Source organism: Rhinatrema bivittatum, chromosome 13 (genome assembly GCF_901001135.1).
Source record: "Rhinatrema bivittatum chromosome 13, aRhiBiv1.1, whole genome shotgun sequence".
Lineage (NCBI taxonomy): Eukaryota > Metazoa > Chordata > Amphibia > Gymnophiona > Rhinatrematidae > Rhinatrema > Rhinatrema bivittatum.
In genome coordinates this window covers 78,023,675-78,042,485 of record NC_042627.1, presented here as the reverse complement: position 1 = coordinate 78,042,485, position 18,811 = coordinate 78,023,675, and the positions used below count along the sequence as shown (strand labels likewise).

At 44.8% G+C, this 18,811-nt stretch overlaps 1 protein-coding gene across 5 annotated transcripts in view; it reads left to right on the top strand.

Annotated features, from left to right (window-relative positions):
• Positions 1 to 18,811, top strand: part of PCSK6 (proprotein convertase subtilisin/kexin type 6) — a 118,051-nt gene that overhangs the window by 64,973 nt on the left and 34,267 nt on the right. For 2 of the 5 annotated variants that reach the window (XR_003852536.1, XM_029575943.1), the window contains exons 11-13: positions 1,334 to 1,451; positions 6,404 to 6,592; positions 12,305 to 12,441. Coding sequence is in view for 3 of the 5 variants with exons in the window: in XM_029575943.1 (XP_029431803.1) it covers positions 1,334 to 1,451; positions 6,404 to 6,592; positions 12,305 to 12,441 (444 nt within the window). In the remaining 2 variants the exon portion in view is untranslated. Of the gene's footprint in view, positions 1 to 1,333; positions 1,452 to 6,403; positions 6,593 to 6,893; positions 6,955 to 11,163; positions 11,225 to 12,304; positions 12,442 to 18,811 lie in introns of those variants that run through there. The other 3 variants (XR_003852537.1, XM_029575944.1, XM_029575946.1) reach the window with 3 other exon arrangements.

The following is an 18,811-nucleotide window of genomic DNA, read 5'->3' as shown; positions in this document are numbered from 1 at the left end:
TTCATCCATCCGTCCATCATTGCTGCCTTGGCGCCTTCCATTCCCGCCAGCCTCTGGCACTGATGTGGGTTGCAACCCTCAGCTTGGGAGTCCCCAGTTGTGTGGCAGATTATTATCTTGCTTGGCCCCAGAGAAAACTTAAGTTGTATGCTTTGGCTCTGCCTCCAGCCTAGACCCTCCCAGCAGGAGGTATTCTGCTTTGTTGTAAATGTAAATGTGGGCGGGCAGATGAAGACTTGACGCCCACATCTCCTCAGCCTTCTACTGCTTCCTCTGCCTGTCCTTCAGTCCACCACCCTTTCTGTAAAGAAATATTCCCTCTCACCTTCATTCCAGAGCAACATTTTCATTGAAAGAGGCCACCGCCTCCTGTGCGTCTCTTCCTTCGAGATTTAAGCGTCATATCCTCTCTCTTCCTCCAAGGGATACATGTTAAGCCTCTCCCTATATTTATGCCCTCTCAACTGGCGCTGTTCCGCTGATTTATTTTTTGGAAGGTGTGGTCTGTAGAATTGTGCACGGAATTACAAATGAGGTCTTAGCAGAACCTTGTACCAGGGGCACCATCGCTTCCTTTTTCCTCCTCTCATGCACCCGAGCGTTGGCCACCTTAAGATAATTGGATGTGATCTCCCCCAGATCCTGCTCTTGTTTTGTGCACAGAACTTCACTCCCGCGCGCCGCTGTCGCATTAAGAGCTTTGCTGCCAAACTCTAGCGCATTCCATAAGCTTCACTTTGATCCTCTTGTTATTCCTCTTTGGGGAATGTTTAGATTCCTTGAAAATCCCTGAGACTTATGGAACTTTAATCCGTTCCCTGCGGTTTGTAAATCTAATCTCCAGTTTTGGAAGAAAAGTGACCTTCCCAGAAACCCTGTCCTCATGCAAACATCCGAGCTGGAGGGCTCGGGAACATAGGGAAAATGCAATTTGCTTTTCTTGGAGGGACTGGGCTGCCGCACCGCTCATGCTGTCAGGATAGAGGGCATGATGCTCGCTGCTGCCAACGCCTGCACGCGTGAGAGCATCCTGAGCTGGTCTAGATTGATGGGGGGTTTCTGGGCTTGATATACTGAGCATCCCTCCCCCCATGTAGACACAAGAGTGAGGGGGAAAAAAGCCTTAGAAATGTTTGCTGAATGTCTCCTGTGCCAGGTTGTATGTCAGAAAGTTTTTAATAAATCGATTCGTGGCTGCCACATTCTCCAGCACACCTGAAGGTGCTTTGAATCGCTCCCTTCAGGCCTGATGCTGGGGTCTGCTTACGCAGCTAACCAAACATAAGCCATTGTCACAGTGTACACGGGAGTTGTGGGGCTTGTATCGTTTCAGTCAGCCACCTGTATGGATTTGGTTTGGTGGATGCAGAAGGCATGGTTGTGGAAGCCAGGAAGTGGAAAAGCGTTCCAGCCCAGCACGTTTGCATTGCAACCTCAGATAGGAAGCACAGGTGAGCCTTTCTAAAGGTATAAGGTCTAAGTGGGCTTCGGCGTACATGCATGACATTTAATTTCAATTTTCAGGAGGGATTTATCAGTACAAAATGTGCTCTAGCTTTCCTCACTGAAAATATTAAAGACATTGAAACTTCTAAATCTGGAGCACTTTTTATGTTGATTGATCGCAGCCACTTAAATGAAGGCTGGATAAGTACTGGGCCCAGATTTATTCACCGCACCATGGAAATACAATGACTGTTGGTACCTTGAGATGGAAGACATCAGTGTCCCAGTTTGAAATTGTGAAGGAAAAAGCAGGCTTTAGCTTTCTCAGTCGTTTCTCTCCCTCCATTCATCCACTTTTCTTTTTTGTTTTCTTTCTCCGTCCTTCCCTACACAGTCCCCCATTCCCCTCCCTCGTCTCTTCATGTGCTGCCTAACCCACTTTCCAGTGTCCCCTTGGTAGAAGAATATGAGGACCCGGTGACTGGTTCCCGTGCTTCCTGCTCCTCTTCCCTCCTGACTCCTGCGGGAGTGTTAAACAGGAGAGGAAGAGATACTGGCAGGGGCCATGTGCCCGCCTGGACGGCGGGGAGGCCTAGGAGACGGACGGCTCTGCTGCTGCCTGAGGTGGATCCAGTCTCACCTCTGCTGTTAGGCTGCGTTCCTTCTCCTCTGTCCCCTTGTGACCCACCCTGCACCTGCCCTTCTGCTCTGTGCTTTTTTTTTTTTGCCTGCCTGCTGGGGCTGCACTTCGCCGCTCTCATTAGTAACTCGCCCGATTCCTGCCCTCCTGGTGTCCTACTCCACGTCTGCTCACTGTGGCAAAACGTGCAGGAGTGCTAATCCTCGGCTGTGACCCTGCACAAGTCGCTCTATCTCCCTGTGTCTCTGTGTAATTACTTAACAAGCAGGAAGGACAGAGACTGTGCTGCTATGTTACTACCTGAATATTTTTCTCTCTCCTGAAAAATGTCTCTAGTGATCATTGACACTGTTTAAACAATTTGCAAACTCATGATTTCCACTCTTTGAGGATTGAAGGCTTTTAAGCCACTCTTTTAATGCATAATCCTAAAATCCCGTTGTGATTGCAAGCTATGTGTTTCCTAGATGGATGTCACTGGGTAGCAGGCAACCTATGACTGTCACAGCTGCTGAAATACCTCCCCTCAGTATTGCATTCTGTTGAAGAGACTTGGACCTCTGTAAAGCAGAACATTTCCTGCCCTGTTGTGTGTGTGTGTGTCTGTCTGTCCCTGTTCCTCTCCTGCATTCTTCTGTCTCTACTAAGCAGGACTTGGATATTGGTTTGCTTAAATCTTGCAGAGAAATTAGTTTGGGGATTGGACAATTACTGTGTTTCTGTGTGTGTGTGTGCTGAACTTGATTTAATCCTCTGTAGAGTTTAAGGCTAAGATGTAATTCTGAGATTTTGCATGTGAGGTGTGGGAGCTGAGGTCCTGGACATGTAATCACTGGTATCTGATTTCCACCATCCCAGTCACATTTTATGACTGACTTCTGTTAGGAGGACAATTTTTCAAAATAAGAGCCTGAGTCACTAAGCCTTTTCTCCCATTCTGTATCTAAGGGAAAATGCTTAGTAAACAAGGCCCTAAGTCAATCAGGGATTTATAACCACATGCAATTAACCTTGATTTTATTAATTAATGAGTTTTTAAATTTGATTCAAACTACTTAGATAGTTTTAAAGAATAACTTTAGCAACTCAATAAAATTAGGATGCAGAAAGAGATCCGGCTGCGAGAGCGGCTATTGAGTGCCACATGTATGATTATTATATGTGCAGCTGGTGCAAAGAGCCCCCGGCTATCAGGAGGTGTCCAGTCTCTGGAGACCAGAGCGGTAGTCAAAGAACTATCATTTGTTGCGCTCGGAGGTGGATCCTTGTCCTGGGGCAGTGGAGGAATCAGGAGGTAGCTGCCCCCAGGGGGGCGGAGCACTGGAGGAGACAGCGGCTAGGATGAACTTCACCACTGGAAGCACGAGGTCCCCCCTGGGAGGAGCCCGTAGGGACCCGGGCCGCTTGGACTTAGGTGGGCCTCGCAGGGTCTCCTGGGAGAGTAGAAGTCCGGCGTGCCCACAGACACAGGGAGAGCGTGATCAGGTTCGAGACTAGAGGTCCGATGGAGCAAGGAGGACCAGAACAGTGTAGGTGATGACAAGGCAAGGAACAGAGCCAGAATCTAGGGACGAGGTCAGGTGAGCAAAGGTCAGAGTCCTGAGGTCAGTCCGTGGGATGGTCAACAAGGCAGAGGTCAGATACCGGAGATCAGATGAGGTCACAGGCAGGCGGGTCAAGGAACAAGCTGAGGTCAGTACCAGTTAGACAGGTACTACCTGGGGAAACGTACAGATGAACACAGGAACAAGACGAGCAGGAGCAGGACTGGAACAGAAGGATCCTGGAACGAGACTAGGAACAAACGCAAAGGCGATCTCGCACACAAGCCGACCCGATTGCCAAGGCAAGGAAGCACAGACAGGAACTTCCTTATATCGGGGGATCAATCGGGGTGCGCCGCGGAGCTAAGGCCCGCCCCTTGGCCCTACAATAGGCCGGACGGCCTGCGCACGCGTAGGAGCGTGGCCAGCATCGGTGAGGACGCCAAACCTCTGCGTGGGGCCTGGCGCGCAGTGGAAGGCTCGGCGACCGCCGCCGCGGGACGCCGGGGCCTAGAGGAGCTGGCAACCACCGCTAGGGAGGCCGACCCGGGGCCTGCCATGCGGACGGGGCGCGCAACATCGTTGTTCTTCATTTTTCTCACATTTTTCCATTGGTTGGTTGGCTTATGGTTGTGAGGCTCACTTGGTAACTTTTCTTTTTCGTACAAAGAGAGCGGATCTCGTGCATCACCTGGATAGGGTTTGAGTGCCAGGGAGGAGCCAACTTGTGATAAATGGTCAGTATCGATATAGGAAGGTACAGGAGGGAGGTTTAAATTTAGGATTTTAGGTAGGAAATTGAATTTTCAGAAATGTACCCCGTCCTACACGCAGGACCCCAGCGACAGGCTGAGCTCCAATGTGTGGATGAGATGATGGGATGGGCTCCACATTGACCTGGCTGCTGGTGCTAATAACTAAAAAGGAGGGAGAGCAGCTTTTAAACTAGACCAGGGGTAGGCAACTCTGTCCTGGAGAGGTACCACAAACGGGTCTGGTTTTCAGGAGATCCACAATGAATATGCATGAGGAATATTTGCATACAGTGGAGGTCCTTCAACCTCTCCTCATAAGTCATTAGATGGAGAAACCCCACCGCCGTTTTTGTCGCCCTTCTCTGGACCGCCTCCATCCTGTCTCTGTCCCTTTTGAGATACGGTCTCAGGAACCGAACACAATGCTCCAGGTGAGGCCTCACCAAGGACAGACAGATGTAGGGACTGACATTCATCTTTTACGTTCTTAAAGTAAGGTCCTGAATCGAGGCATTGGATTCGTGATTCACTGAGTCTCGAATGCCACCTTCTGCTCGGCCCTGATGAGGATGCCGTCTTGATGCCCTACTTACAAGAGTTTGGATGCAGTCAGAGGGCAAGTTTAGAAACACACAGAACTGGTGTTGCAGTTAAAAGTGATCTGGTTAGGTCAGGGGAGGGAAGGGACCAGCCTGCACTTGCTATGGGAAGCTGCGGGGATTCAAGCTGCCATGTGCACATCATTTTGTGTTGGAATTGGTGTGACAGGGTGAGTCGCTGCTTCTGCTCGCTCCCCTCCCCCAGCCTTGGGGTGTTAGAACAGAAAGCTCTGATCTATGCCTGAGCTGGGAGTACTTTGGCACGTGCTGCCCCTTTTCTTGCATTATCCGGTGCCAGATCTCGTCTGTGGCATGAGAGCGCCTCGGGAGCTTTTGCTGTCTGTTTTCCAGCTGTTGGCGCTGCCTCCGAGCTGCCAGCACAGACTGAGAAGTAACAGAGGATCTGGAATCCAGAAATGCAAATCATGTTGTGAAATATTTAGGTTGGCTCTGGGAATTACGTCACTGCTTATAACCAGTTTGATTATTTTTTTTAATGCGCTGGGCAAAATGAGAGCAGGCTGTGTAATTACTGAGACGAATTAAACTTGAACTTGCAAATTAACATCCCCAGAGAAAACAGAGGAGGAAGAGGAACTGCTCCCTGAAACACTGAACATTTTACAAATTGTAGATATTTTTGTCTGAGGAAGTGGAAAGGAATCTTATCTTTGGTGGCTGCTGTCGTTTATGCTGTTTTGAGTGTTTCATATGGCAAAAAACCTCAAACTGGTGATTGGAAGGATCATCAGGCCAGCAAGGGGGCAGATTTCCATAGCTAGGGTCAAAGCCGAATTGTCTCGGGTGCTCAATGCCCCTCCCGTCCCCTGGCACGCTTTAGAATAAATGATTACAATAAAAATGTTGTGTCCCTAAAATATTTTTTGTTGGGCTGTCCTGGCTTCCGTTGTGCCTTTGTGTGAACCATGATATATTTGTAAGTGCTTTTATTCAGCGGAGAGACCACCGTGCAGGTGTTCACTTACAAACGGAAGTGAGCGTGCATGTTTACACGTGGAGCAAGCTCTGCAGGCTGAAGCACAGAATGGTGGTGAGAACGGATTATAATTGAGGTCCTTCAAACCCTGAGATTTGGTGCTTCTATCATGGTTACTGACAAGATAGGTCCATAATTAATAGAAAAATAACGAGAAGGAGGTTTCTTAGTGTGTTTTGCTGCAATTCACCATAGTCTTAACTCCTGGCCACATGAAAATTCCTAATGCTTTGAGTTTGTTTTGTTTTTTGTTTGCAACGTGTGCTATAAAAGCAGTCGCCCTCCTGTCTTGTCTTGTGACGTTCTTGCAGCCTTACTGAGAAAACTGCTAGGTATTTACCATGGTCGGCTCTAATAAATAACGTACTAACCATCTGAGCGTATCGGAGCTGCATCTGACCCAGCCCTTCCTCGTCTTGCAGGTTTATCCGGGCGGCGCTGCCTATTCAGACAACCACTTTGACCAACGCGTGTGCGGACGCTTCTGACCAGCATGTGGCTTACCTGGAGCATGTTGTTGTGAGGCTCTCGCTAGAACATCCTCGGCGTGGGGACCTACATATTTACTTAATTTCTCCTTCAGGGACCAAGTCTCAGCTGTTGGCAAGAAGGTAAGTGAGCCTGGATCTCCGCTATTGCATTGTGTAGTACTGAGAGCACCAGACGGGACTTGGAGAGAGAGGGATGACACGGGAGTGCGTCCACTTGTGGGATTCTCCGTGATGGCTCTTGCGCGTTATCTGCTTGTGCTTTCTAGGCTGTAACTTTCTGCCAGGATTAGGTTTTTGGTGGCTCATTTTCTGCTGTTGGAGCATATCGGCATTCAGCTTGGGTTTCTCATTCCTGGACGCTTCTCTCTTCCCCCTTGCATTTTCTCCCGGACAGTACTGAATTCTTATTCTTTTCCTCCAGCTTTGTGATCTTGTATCCAGTAAGTTGCAGGATCTGTGGCAGCATGGTCCTACCGGAGGAGGTTTGTGTCAAACAAATCTGATCAATTTCTTTGATTGGGTGACTACAGAACTAGATTGGGGTGTGCAGGGAATGTGATATAATGCAAAGCATTTGACGCTGTGCACAAATGAACTAAGAAGCTTTGTGGTGGGCCCTAGGGGTGGTAGGCTGGGTTAAGAAGTGACTGAGTGAGTGATGGACAGCAGAGGATAGTGGGAAAACGAACTCACTTTCAGGACAAGGTGGGCCTCGGGGATCAATTCTATTCAGGACTTTCATAAGTGATATTGCAGAGGGGAGCTAATAGGGAAGGCTTGACTTTTTGCAGATCACATGAAGGCCTGCAACAAAGTGGACATTGCCAATGGAATAGGCAGAATGAGGAGTGCTCGAGTACAAAAATATGCAGTTGTGTATTTGTGGTACAGAAATCCAGGGGGGGCAGATTATGTAATGGGGCGGTGAGATACTGGAGGGCATCGAGCAGAAGAAACTGCAGTGTGATTATAACTGATGAACTGAAAGTAGCAAAACAGTATGACAGAGCCATGTTTCATGGCTAAGTATGTATCTAACGAATAGATGCACAAAATGAATGGTGTGCGTGTGGGCACCCATAGACGTAAGCACTTTCCATTCGTTTTGTGCGCCTAGTGCCAATTTGTTAGATCTGTGCATAGTGGTGAAACGAATCAAACAAATGGACGCATGAATGCACATCCCTAGTAGAGAATAGGAGGTGGTAATGCTTACATAGAGGTCATTAAGAGTGACTTCATACGGCGTATTGTCCCCACATCTGGAGGCCATACCTCTCTTAAGGATATAGACATAAGGTATACCAAAATGAGACAGGGTCTGCACTGAAAGCCCTATGAATTGTGAGAAGGGCATAAATAGAGGAGATAGTATAGAGAAATTCAGATCCCTCTAAAGGCAGAAATAATGCACAAGAAGCAAACCTTGATCAGTGGAAAGAAATTCCTAGACCGAGAGGCAAAAAGCAGGTAGACTCTGTATTAATATTAAATATTTCTTAACAAAGTGTAGGAAAATACACTAACAGAGTTTGAGAGAAGGGAAAAAATATATTATTAATTACATAGTATAGGGGAAGCCAGAAATCAAATGTGTGCGATTGTAAAAGGAACCTGTCCATCATCCACAAAACCATCTATCATCGATCTACACTCCAACTCAAAATACCACTCGAACTCCACGCTTCCACAAGACCAATCAGATCGGCGTACAAAGGATCTCTCCAGGCTCCTCCTAATAAATCCACTAGCCACACCTCCATTCAGAAACGAGCCTTGTGCACTGCTGGACCTTATCAATGGAATCTACTCCCCCCTGAACTGCGCCAGGAACCAGTGCCCTTTCTCCTTCAGAAAGAAACTGAAAACTTGGCTGTTCATTCAAGCCTTCCCTTGATGGGTCACTCCACAACTAGCGTAGACTCTCACCCCTTATTTTCACAGTTCCCCCCCCCCCCCCCTCCCATGGATCGTTCCTGCCACAGTTCGATTTACATAGCAGGGCCATCGTCTAAGCTTGTATCTTACCTCGATTGTTACGTACATTTCTCTTGTTAGAATTATGTTATGTTAAACTAATATCTTTCGCTCTTAACTCTCCCGTACTGTAAATCCCTGTTCATTGTAACTTTATCTTCTATTTAATTGGTTACCCCTGGTTACGCTGTAAACCGGTACGATAAGACCTCCGTCTTGAGCATCGGTATATCAAAAGAATTTAAATAAATAAATACATAAACTAAATGCTTTCCTATTTCTATCTATGGAGAACTGAACTTTTGTTACGAGAGTATTTCTGGCTATCGTTACGGAGGGAATAACTAGGAAAATATTGACCCGGGGAGGTGCACTCCAAGGATGAAGGGGGCGAGCCGCAGCGGCTTTCAGTCTGCCCCTGGGAGGGAGCGCTGTAACCCTTCCACACGTTCCTTATGGAAATAACGCTGGATTTTCCTGTATCCTGGCGGCACGAGGCAGATAAATATTTGAGATCCTCTCTCTATCAGAGAGGAAGTCTAATATCTAGGTAGAACTTTCCTTTATGAATTAATGTTGGTGGTTTTCCTCTCTTTATCTTTTATCCCAACCCCCACCGTCATTTCAGTGAGGACTAGCTCATAGTAAAGCAGTGTTTTACGTCTGTTTTTCATGATTTTCCTATTTAATTTATTGTAATTCTAAATGGAGAAAAGTTAATAAAGATTAAATTAAAAAAAAGAGCATTTAAATAAAAGATGATCAGGTGGATGCATTTTTTTAGAAAACTAAGCAGAAGAAAGTTGGACAGTGCTGCAGGGCACAAGGTCAGGCAGTGACCTCATAACACATTGCAAATGCCGTATCTCCAGGGTCAAGCCCTGGGCTTCAGGGAAAGAGGTGATTCTGACCTTTGCCTATTTTATCTTCCTTTGTTTGTTCCTGACTGGTTCACTCCACTTCACCTGACAATATTAATCAGAACATCCTACCACTGAACTGCGTAAAACTGTTAGTGTGATCATGCTTTAAATGGGTCGCTTCATGCGTTCTGTTAGACAATTTTAATGCACAATTTTTGATTTTCACATGGAAAGAACTAATCCAGGGGAGGCCAACTCAGTCCTTGAGAGCCACAAACAGGCCAAGTTTTTGGAATATCTGCAATAAATGTGCATGAGATAGATTTGCATACCATGGAGGCAGTGCATGCAAATCTATCTCATGCATATTCATTGTGGATATCCTGAAAACCAGGCCTGTTTGTGGTTCTTGAGGACCAGACTTGGCCACCCTTGCACTAAACATTTCATTGCAAGGATTTAATGAAGTATTGTTTCCTGTAAATTGTATTTTCCAATTGATTTTTTAATAGTTAAGGTTTGCAGGCTGTAACATTTGCAAGGATTGTTTCTAGGAGAGAAAGAATTTGTATATGCAGGGGTTAGTGAGAAACCAAGGTCTCTCAGATTTGGGACCAGAACATGAATATCTCTGGGATAACAGTTTTCTGTCTTGTAGGCATTGCAGCACTTCAGGGTGAGAATAACCTGACTGTAGCCCATTCAGTTCAGACCTTATCCAAAGGCTTTATGAGCAAGACTGGATTTTTGGGAATGTGATAAATATTTTTGCCTGAGATGGAGATACTTTAGGTAGATGAATTCTGAAATGGTGTTTCCAGCAGAACAAACTCCAAACCACATTCTAGGGGTTCCTGCTGAATTCTGGAGACCAGGCAGGCATTAGTAGTTATCTGTGAATAACGGAAAACAGTGTGCTCGACCCACTGCTTTGATGTGTAGCACTGTTGACCTTGATCATAAATCCCATGGTGAATATACAAGCTAAGAACATACTTTTTAGAAAGAGCTGTTCGGGATGCTGTAGTAACTGGAATAGGGTCTTCTGGTGGTGGTGGTGGTCTGAGATGAGTTAGGCATCCTGAACCGGAAGGCAGAGACTGTGAAAGGAGAACTGCCATCAACTCACTGTAGTCATGTGGGTTATGGAAGGTAATAGCAAGATAACCATGACATCAAACCTAAAATATTTTCAAGATGTTGCCCCAGCACCTGAAAGCAACTGTGCTGATGTTGGTAAAAGGCAATGGCTGCCATTTTGTTTAGGGCAACGGTGCAGGCGTTTGACTGCTGCCCTCCATTAATACCCGAAAATGGTACGTTGGCCATTGAAGTGCGGCACGACTGGGCTCCAGCCCCTTCAGATACATGATCAAGAGGAAACAGCAGAGAGAGAGAGAAAAATCAGATATGTCTTTAAAAAAAAGTCTTGCCCCGCCTTCCAGCTCTGATAGTGTTCCTTTAATGTACATTTCAGCTAAGATGGAGGGAGCCATTTTATTTAATAAGGAGATGTCACGAGGTCTCACGTCAGTATCGGCCTGTAGAAATGGCAGGGTGCCAGTCTTCTGATTCTCCTCACGCTGCTTCCTTTGAGCTGTAAATGAGCATTATACCTGCAGGACAGTAAAAGGCACACTGTCATTTCGATGAGCTTTATACTGAAATCATACCAAAGATCATTTCTGACACCCGTGGCGCTCTCCGTGGCAGCTGGGCTGCATACTAAGTAACAGCATTAAAAGTTTGAAAACAGAAAACATTTGTAGTTTGATTGCATCGCTGTATCCCTGCTGCCTTCCACAGCACACATGAGTACAGCCCGACCTGATGGCAGCTTTCCTTTAACAGGGAGAAGACGCACTGGACTGCAGCTTTTGGAAGACAGCTTTGTCCTTTCAACCAGATGAAGGTAAAGATATGATTGGTAGATGGAGAACTACCTTTAAATAATTGCTTGCATCTATTGGTTTGATCGTCTTTGAGTTTAAGGTGGCCATCGCCATCAAAAAAATAGAATTAAAGAATTATTTTGAAGTTTTTGTGGGTAAACTCATTTTGGAAGTGCCCCCTAGGTTTCAACTGACTCCTGTCGATGGAGCCTACAAAACTCTGTGGCAGATGGGTTTCCCCTGCCAGACCCGCGGATGATTACAGCTGATTGGCCAGGAGATCCTGTCTTATCTTTTAGCTCTGTTGGTATTGCTTGCATGATGACATTGCAGATCAGCTTTTTTCCCAGTGACTACCAGCTTGAGTAGTGGTGCAGGGTCTGGTTCAAATCCAGTGCTCTACCGATGACTGACCAAATCCCTTGAAATTCAAGGCTCTTAATTAAAAATGATAAATGACCAAAATGATAAAGGGGATGGAACAGCTCCCCTATGAGGAAAGGCTAAAGAGGTTAGGGCTGTTCAGCTTGGAGAAGAAACGGCTGAGGGGGGGATACGATAGAGGTCCTTAAAATCATGAGAGGTCTAGAATTAGTAGATGTGAATTGGTTATTTACTCTTTCAGATAATAGAAAGACTAGGGGGGCACTCCATGAAGTTAGCAAGTAGCACATTTAAAAGTAATCTGAGAAAATTCTTTTTCATTCAATGCACAATTAAGCTCTGGAATTTGTTGCCAGAGGATGTGGTTAGTGCAGTTAGTGTAGCTGGGTTTAAAAAAGGTTTGGGCATCAATAGCATGGAATGATCTTAGTGTTCGGTTATTTGCGAGGTTCTTGTAGACTGGTTTGGTCACTGTTGGAAACAGGATGCTGAGCTTGATGGACCCTTGGTCTGACCCAGAATGGCAGGTTCTTATTTCTTATGTTCTTAAATCTGAATGGGCCAAACTAAATATCCTGAAAAGTCTGAGTGCTAAAAAGGAAACGTTATTTAAAGTTGGCAGCTGTGCCTGTAAAGAGCCAGGCATATCACCAGCTGATGGTTTCATGGGCGCAGAGCTGATTGTTCTAGAGTATAATATCAATCTCCCTTTGCAGAGCATATGATCATTCAAGCGAAGGATATAAAAACTGGGAATTCATGACCGTTCATTGCTGGGGAGAAACAGCCAGTGGAGAATGGACATTGGAAATCCATGATAATTCGTCGCAGCTCCGTAATCCAGAAATGCAAGGTGAGAGTGCATGTTTAGCCTTGTGCAGGTTTGCATTCTTCTCAAACAGAGCTTCACTGAAATGGTAGGCAGACGACCTTGTCCAGCCCACATCTGTCACTGGTTGGAAATGGTACCTTTGCTCTTGGCACTCTGCGGTGGTGTTGGAGTTTTGGGAATAACTGGAGCAAGCTGGGAGGTGAGGAGGAAGCTGCAGAGGATGTGTCCCTTCTCAGGGTTATTGAGGACTTACAATATTTAGTAATATAAAGATCATGCTAAGCGTGCAGTGAGATTGCGCAGCAGATTGATAGGAAACTGATGGTATGTGTTGAAACAAATCTATGAATGTTTGCATAAGTTTGCCACTTCATTAGGTATGACTAATGGGTTTGACGACTTGGAACTGCCTGCAGCAAGTTTTGATTTGGTATTGAAGACGAGCAATATTTTCAGTGGGGGGTGGGTTTTTTTTTTTTTCTTAAACTGTTTCTAGTGAGTTTGGTGCTCAGAATAACAGAACTGAATGGCAAAGTGTCAACTACTGCAGAGCAGGCGTAGGTCCCACGCTGCCTCCAAACACGTCTCAGCACCGTCGTTGGGGATCACTTAAACACGAGAGAGAAATTCTGTTCCTTTTCAGTCACTTGACTCTGCTCAGATGACCAAGGTTGCCAGTATAAAATTAGTTGCATTGGTAACTTTTAACTGATGTGGATCCCCCATCAGCTTGGGAGCAAGACGGAGCTCGCCTGTTCTTTTTGGTTACTATGGACGTGAGATGTCCTTTGAGAGGAGGAGGAGAAGGACTGAAAACAGATATCCATTGCTGCAGCAGGGAAGAGAGGGGTGGAAACCAAGCCCAGATGAAGCAGTGGGAGACCCCCACTCTGTGGGACGATTGACTTGCTGTGCTGGGTTGGGTTAATGAAACTTGCAGTAGGGTACATATAGTTGTGATAAAATGGGAGTATAGGATCATCCAAGAGCATTGTGGAGAAGGGGGCGCAGGGTTGCATGAGTGATTTTTAGGATGGAAAGTGCAGCATGTCCCTCAGCTTTTGTAACGGGAATGTGCAGCCCCTGCATTCAGAACAGGGTCGTACTCGGAGCCAGGCAATTCCAGATGGGTTGGGAAAAGTAATGCAAATTGGTTATGCACATGAGGCAGGGAAACGAACAGGAATCAGCCTGGGCTGAGGAGCAACGGGCCACCCCCAGACTTGATGTGCTTTTATCAGGCGCTTAACTTTCAGTGCAATAACCTGGGAAGGAAGAGCTTCTGGACAGTAAAGAGAGGAACTCTCCAAGGGGGGGAGATGATTGTGGGGCGTGCGAGGAGGAAACGGATTTACAGGGTCAATTTAAAAGGCACTTCATGTGTAAAAAAAAAAAAAAGTATATTCCGCTCATAGCAGAAAACCATGCTGGGTGCAGAAACGGCCCTTTAGATGCTGCATAAAATTATGCACACCCGGGGATGGAGTCTGGGCAGAGTGGGGATTTTTAAACTGTGTGCGCAAATTCTCTCAGCAAAGCTACGTGCACCGAATGGCAGGCGTGTGATGATCTGTGCATAGTTTTGGACTTATTTTAAAAAACACATCCCGCGGGTTACCAAAAAACCGCAGATAATTAAAATAAGTCCACTCTGAAAATCGGTGCGACTTGCCTGACCTGTGCACGATGTTGCAAAATGCCGCCTTTTATGAGGTGCTCGGGATCAGCAAGGGGGTCACTTCTAATGGATTTCAGCACATGCAGAAGGAGAGGAAGTCTTTACGCCAAGAGATGTTTTAGAAGGAATAAAAAAACGGAGCATGCTTTTGGAGGAAATGGGGCTCGGTGGCGTGATAGGGAAAAGTGCCTGTAGACCAAGGCTGTAAATTTCATTTAGATTTGAATGGTTAGCTGCTTAAATGATAAATACATGGACGAGCCTCTTGCAGCTGTGGAGGAGATCCCCTCCCCCACTCCCTAACACTAGCCAGTTAGTAGCCCAGCCTGCCGGATGCCAGGAAAGAGAGAAAGCTGGACGTCAGCCATGGGCTGACATGACCCCGACCCCAGCTCCCAGCAGCAGCACTGTCAAATATTCAACAGGTAAATGGTTAAACCTAAGGTTTTACTTACTGTTTGTTTAACCGATTAATAATTTGACATCATTATTGTAGATGCAGAGTTGCTTATTTTGCCCAGCCCTAGATTTCAACATAGACAGTCAGAAGAAGGCTGGGCTGGATAGGCCTCTGGCTTGCTTTCAGCCAAAGCAGCAGTAACTGTATCTGTGCTCTGAACATCTGGCGGTTAAAGCGTGACCACCTCGGTGAGGTCAGAGATGGAGCAATATCTGTGGCAGGTCCAAGACTATGGAATTCAGTGCCAGAAAACCTAAGCCTAATAGCTGATGTTAAAGCTCTTTAAAAAGGCTGTGAAAACCTGGCTTTTCAAGACCGTGTTTGAAATAGTTTCACATCTGTTTGCTTATTGAAACCTATACCAGTAGCATCAGTCCTAAAAGTGGATTCCAATATTTGTATTTGTGCATGTTTAATGCTGGTATTGTGCATGTGCCTATAACTGCTTACTATGTATGGTTTCAATTCTGTGAACCGCTATAACCTTCTTGGAGCGGCGGTGCACAAATAATTGCAAATAAATAAAAGCATCGTCAGGAGTGTGAGTATATGAGCCCCTGCAGGAGGTTGAAGGATATCTGTAATAGAATATAATTTTGTTGCAGAATGTCTGAAACAGGTGACTCTGAATTGGACTGATTTTGGCTTAAAATATCCTTCTGGATAACTGATTTCTAATCCATTTTAATATTCCACATCTTACTTGTAAGATTAAATCTGTTCTTAGTACATATGTGTAACTAGAGATATATATAGACATATTCATGTTATAAAAAGATTCTTACAGGCTAAGAATCATTACAGAACTATTGATGTCCATGAAGAAGGCAGGATTGTGAACAGAAGAGATATTACAAATGGCTACTCTGGCTACTGTAGCAAGAAATGCCTGCCAATGTAACAGATTTCCACGCCAATGTTTTGTTAGTCAAGCTCCTGAAAATATCTTTCATTTTTTACAAATAAAATGGTTTACAATAGCAACATTGCCCTCCATTGGTTAATCTGGCTTAATTATAAGAGTGGATGCTGATGGGTGAAAGCTGGTGGTTGACTAAAGCTGCTTTCAGTGCCATAAATCTCTAATCTCATAATAATTGCTCATCCGCCTGCAATAACAGGATTAAAAAGTGTTTTCATTCCCCGAATATTACACCAGAACGGCCAAACATCTACACAGCCCAGCATCTCGTCTCCAATGGTGGAAGTCAGCGGGTGCATGTGTGGTGTGGTCCATCCACTGCCACGTCCTTCCAGTTTCCAGGAGTTACGGTTTAGGGATATGTTGAACCTGGGATGGTACCCCCGTGGTTGTTAGGATTAATAGCCTCTGATTGATGATGCACCTGCAGTACATCATAATGGCTTCGAATGAAACAAAATCTGTGCAGCTAATTATCTAAGCAGCTCATGTGGCTGCTGTGCTATTGGATGATGCCTTTGGGTCATCAAAACGTGGCCACTGACTTAGGTGATTCTAATGATGCTTGGTAGGATCAAAGCACAGCTTGGCTGTCACAAAGCTTTAATGTTGACTCAACCGAACTCACAACGTCTTTGCTGTAGTAATTTTGGAGATGGCGCTTGTGCTCAGGGACCATGGCAGCAACAGCACCTTTCTACCTCATGAGATAGAGATTTAATATCAGGAGAATGAACTGCTTAACTTCGGCAAACGTGATGCATTACTTACTGGTGCTATAGCATCGTCCCCCCCAGTCTGTTGCATGTTCCTCATCACTTATTTGTTTTATGTATCATATAATTAAAATACAGCGCTTTGAGTGTTTGTGACCCACAAGTATAATAATGACAATGACATGTTCTTACTATGATATCCCTTAACTGAAACCAGTATTTTCATATGCATTCAAAGGCTATAAATGAAATAATTCCATGTTTCTTGAGACAATATACATAGTATGAACAATAAGACTAATTCAGAGTCAGTGTGTGAAAGAGTACGTGAACTCCTAGTTTCCTACTTAGAATCAGGAGTTTAATTCACTGTGCGGACTAAATCTGCAGTACTAAATTTGGGCATTCTCTCCTATAGAAAGGTCCAAATGTTTTGCGTTTGATCTTCACAGTAAAAGTTATCTTGCCACAATCAAAATAAATTTCAGAGGACCTACGAAAGAACAGTTGATGCTCATCTATCTATCTAAATATTTGGGGGATCCATTCATTCACTGTCAGTCTACAAATGGAAAAAGTTAGATTACAGTGACCCAGGAGTGGTCATCCTGCCAATATCCTCCCAAGAGCAAACCAAAAAATCTACAAAGAACCCCAGACTAATATCTAGATATCTGCAGGCCTCTCTTGCTGTGGTTCGTGTGAGGCTTCATGTCAACTATCAGGAAAAAAAATGATTGGGAATGGTGTTCATTGGAGGATAGCTAAGAAGAAATCACTACTGTCTAAAAGAACATTGCTGCCCACCTCAGGTTCACCAAAGAGCATCTGGATGAGCCACAAGACTTTGGTAATAATTTTCTCTTGACAGACGAGTCAAAAATTGAACATTTTGGTCACAATAACTGGAGTTTTGTTTGGTGAAAGCCAAACACTGTCTTGTACAGTAAGAACCTCATCCTTACTGTCAAGCATGGCAATGACGGTATTATGGTGTGAGGATGCTTTGCGGCCATCACAGCTTGGATGACTTGCCATCATTGATGGAACCATGAATCCTGCTTTATATTTAAAAAAAAAAAATTTAGAGGAGAATGCCAGGCCAATCATCTGTGAGCTGAAGCTGAGCTGAAAGTGGATCATGTAGCAAGACAATGACCCTAAACATTCAAGTAAATCTACTACAGAATGGTTGAAGGAGAGGTTTTGTGCTTTTGATTGACCAAGTCAAAGTTCCAACCTAAATCCTAGTGAAATGTTGTGATAAGCGCTGAAATGAACCATTCATGCAAGGAAGCCCTCAAATGTCAGAGAAGAACAGGCCAAAAATTCCTCAAGTGGTCAGAGGGACTGGGCAATAGTTACAGAAAATGATGAGTTGAGGTTACTGCTGCACAAGGAGATGCTACGAGTTGCCGAATGAAGGCCTTAAATACTTTTTCACACAAGGATAACTATTATTGAATCTTCTTGTTGAATAAATCTCATTTTTTTGAAATGCACTAAAAGTTATGTACTTTGGTTCAACTGTTGTTTCTTCAAGAAAAATGCAGAATTGGAGCAGCAGAGATAATGAAGGTCAGAATAAAGGTGGAACTTGCAGACACGCAGCATGTAAAACAGGATAAAGAGGGTGAATGCATTCAATTGTGTGCATCAAATACATTATAGTACATTAAAAAAAACCCATCAAAGTTCATTTTCAGATTGGAGCATGAGAGTTCCTGTTCAAGAAAGAGAAAAAAATACCTGTGATGTGAGGTCCAGCTGGTATCAGGACAAATGGGGTGGTGAATGCATGGAGCAGCCTCCCGGAGGAGGTGCTGGTGACGAGGACAGCATCTGAACTGAAGAAAACTTGGGACAAGCTCGGAGATCTCTGAAGGAGTAGTAGGCACTGAAGAGCTGAGTAGTTGATATGGATGATGGGGCATATGGGCTTTTCCTAGCATTGTTTCTACAGCTATAAAATTCATGGCTTAGCATTTAAACAGGAGCTTGTCACAGGCTGGCTCATGAAAGGAAGATGAACTTGCATACAGCAGGCATTAAGATGGAAAATGTTCCCATTGCTGAGAAACAGATAACTTCACTGAACACAGGCAAACAATTCAAACTGTAGCTTTCTTATAAAACAGTGTCTACAGTGCTGCGAGAGTTTGTGAAGCCCCTAGAATAGATCCTAATATATATCCTGATAAAGAGAAGGATAACACCATTGAATAAATAACTTGGATAAAAGGATATATTTTGAAAAGTGCTATGAAATGTTTATGGGAGCACCTGTCTGTAAGAGGAGCTGTCCGGATGATGGTGCTGAAAAGCAGTGAAATGCCTCTTTTGAGGTGTGGCTAGATATACACCTGTAAATATGTTCAATCACTTATCTCATCTATCTCATCTTCCATTGCCTTCCACCCCTACGATTTATTGGTGATGCTTTTGTTGGATTTTATCGTTTGCCATATCCCTTAAGCTAGGAGGGCTGTGCCCTTCAACACTTGACTAACAGTTTTGGAAAAATGTTAGATTGACAAATTTAGGGATGTTCATTTGGTTCATTCATTTCAGAGTTATGCACAAAAGTCCTGGACTTTATAGCACATGGATAGTGT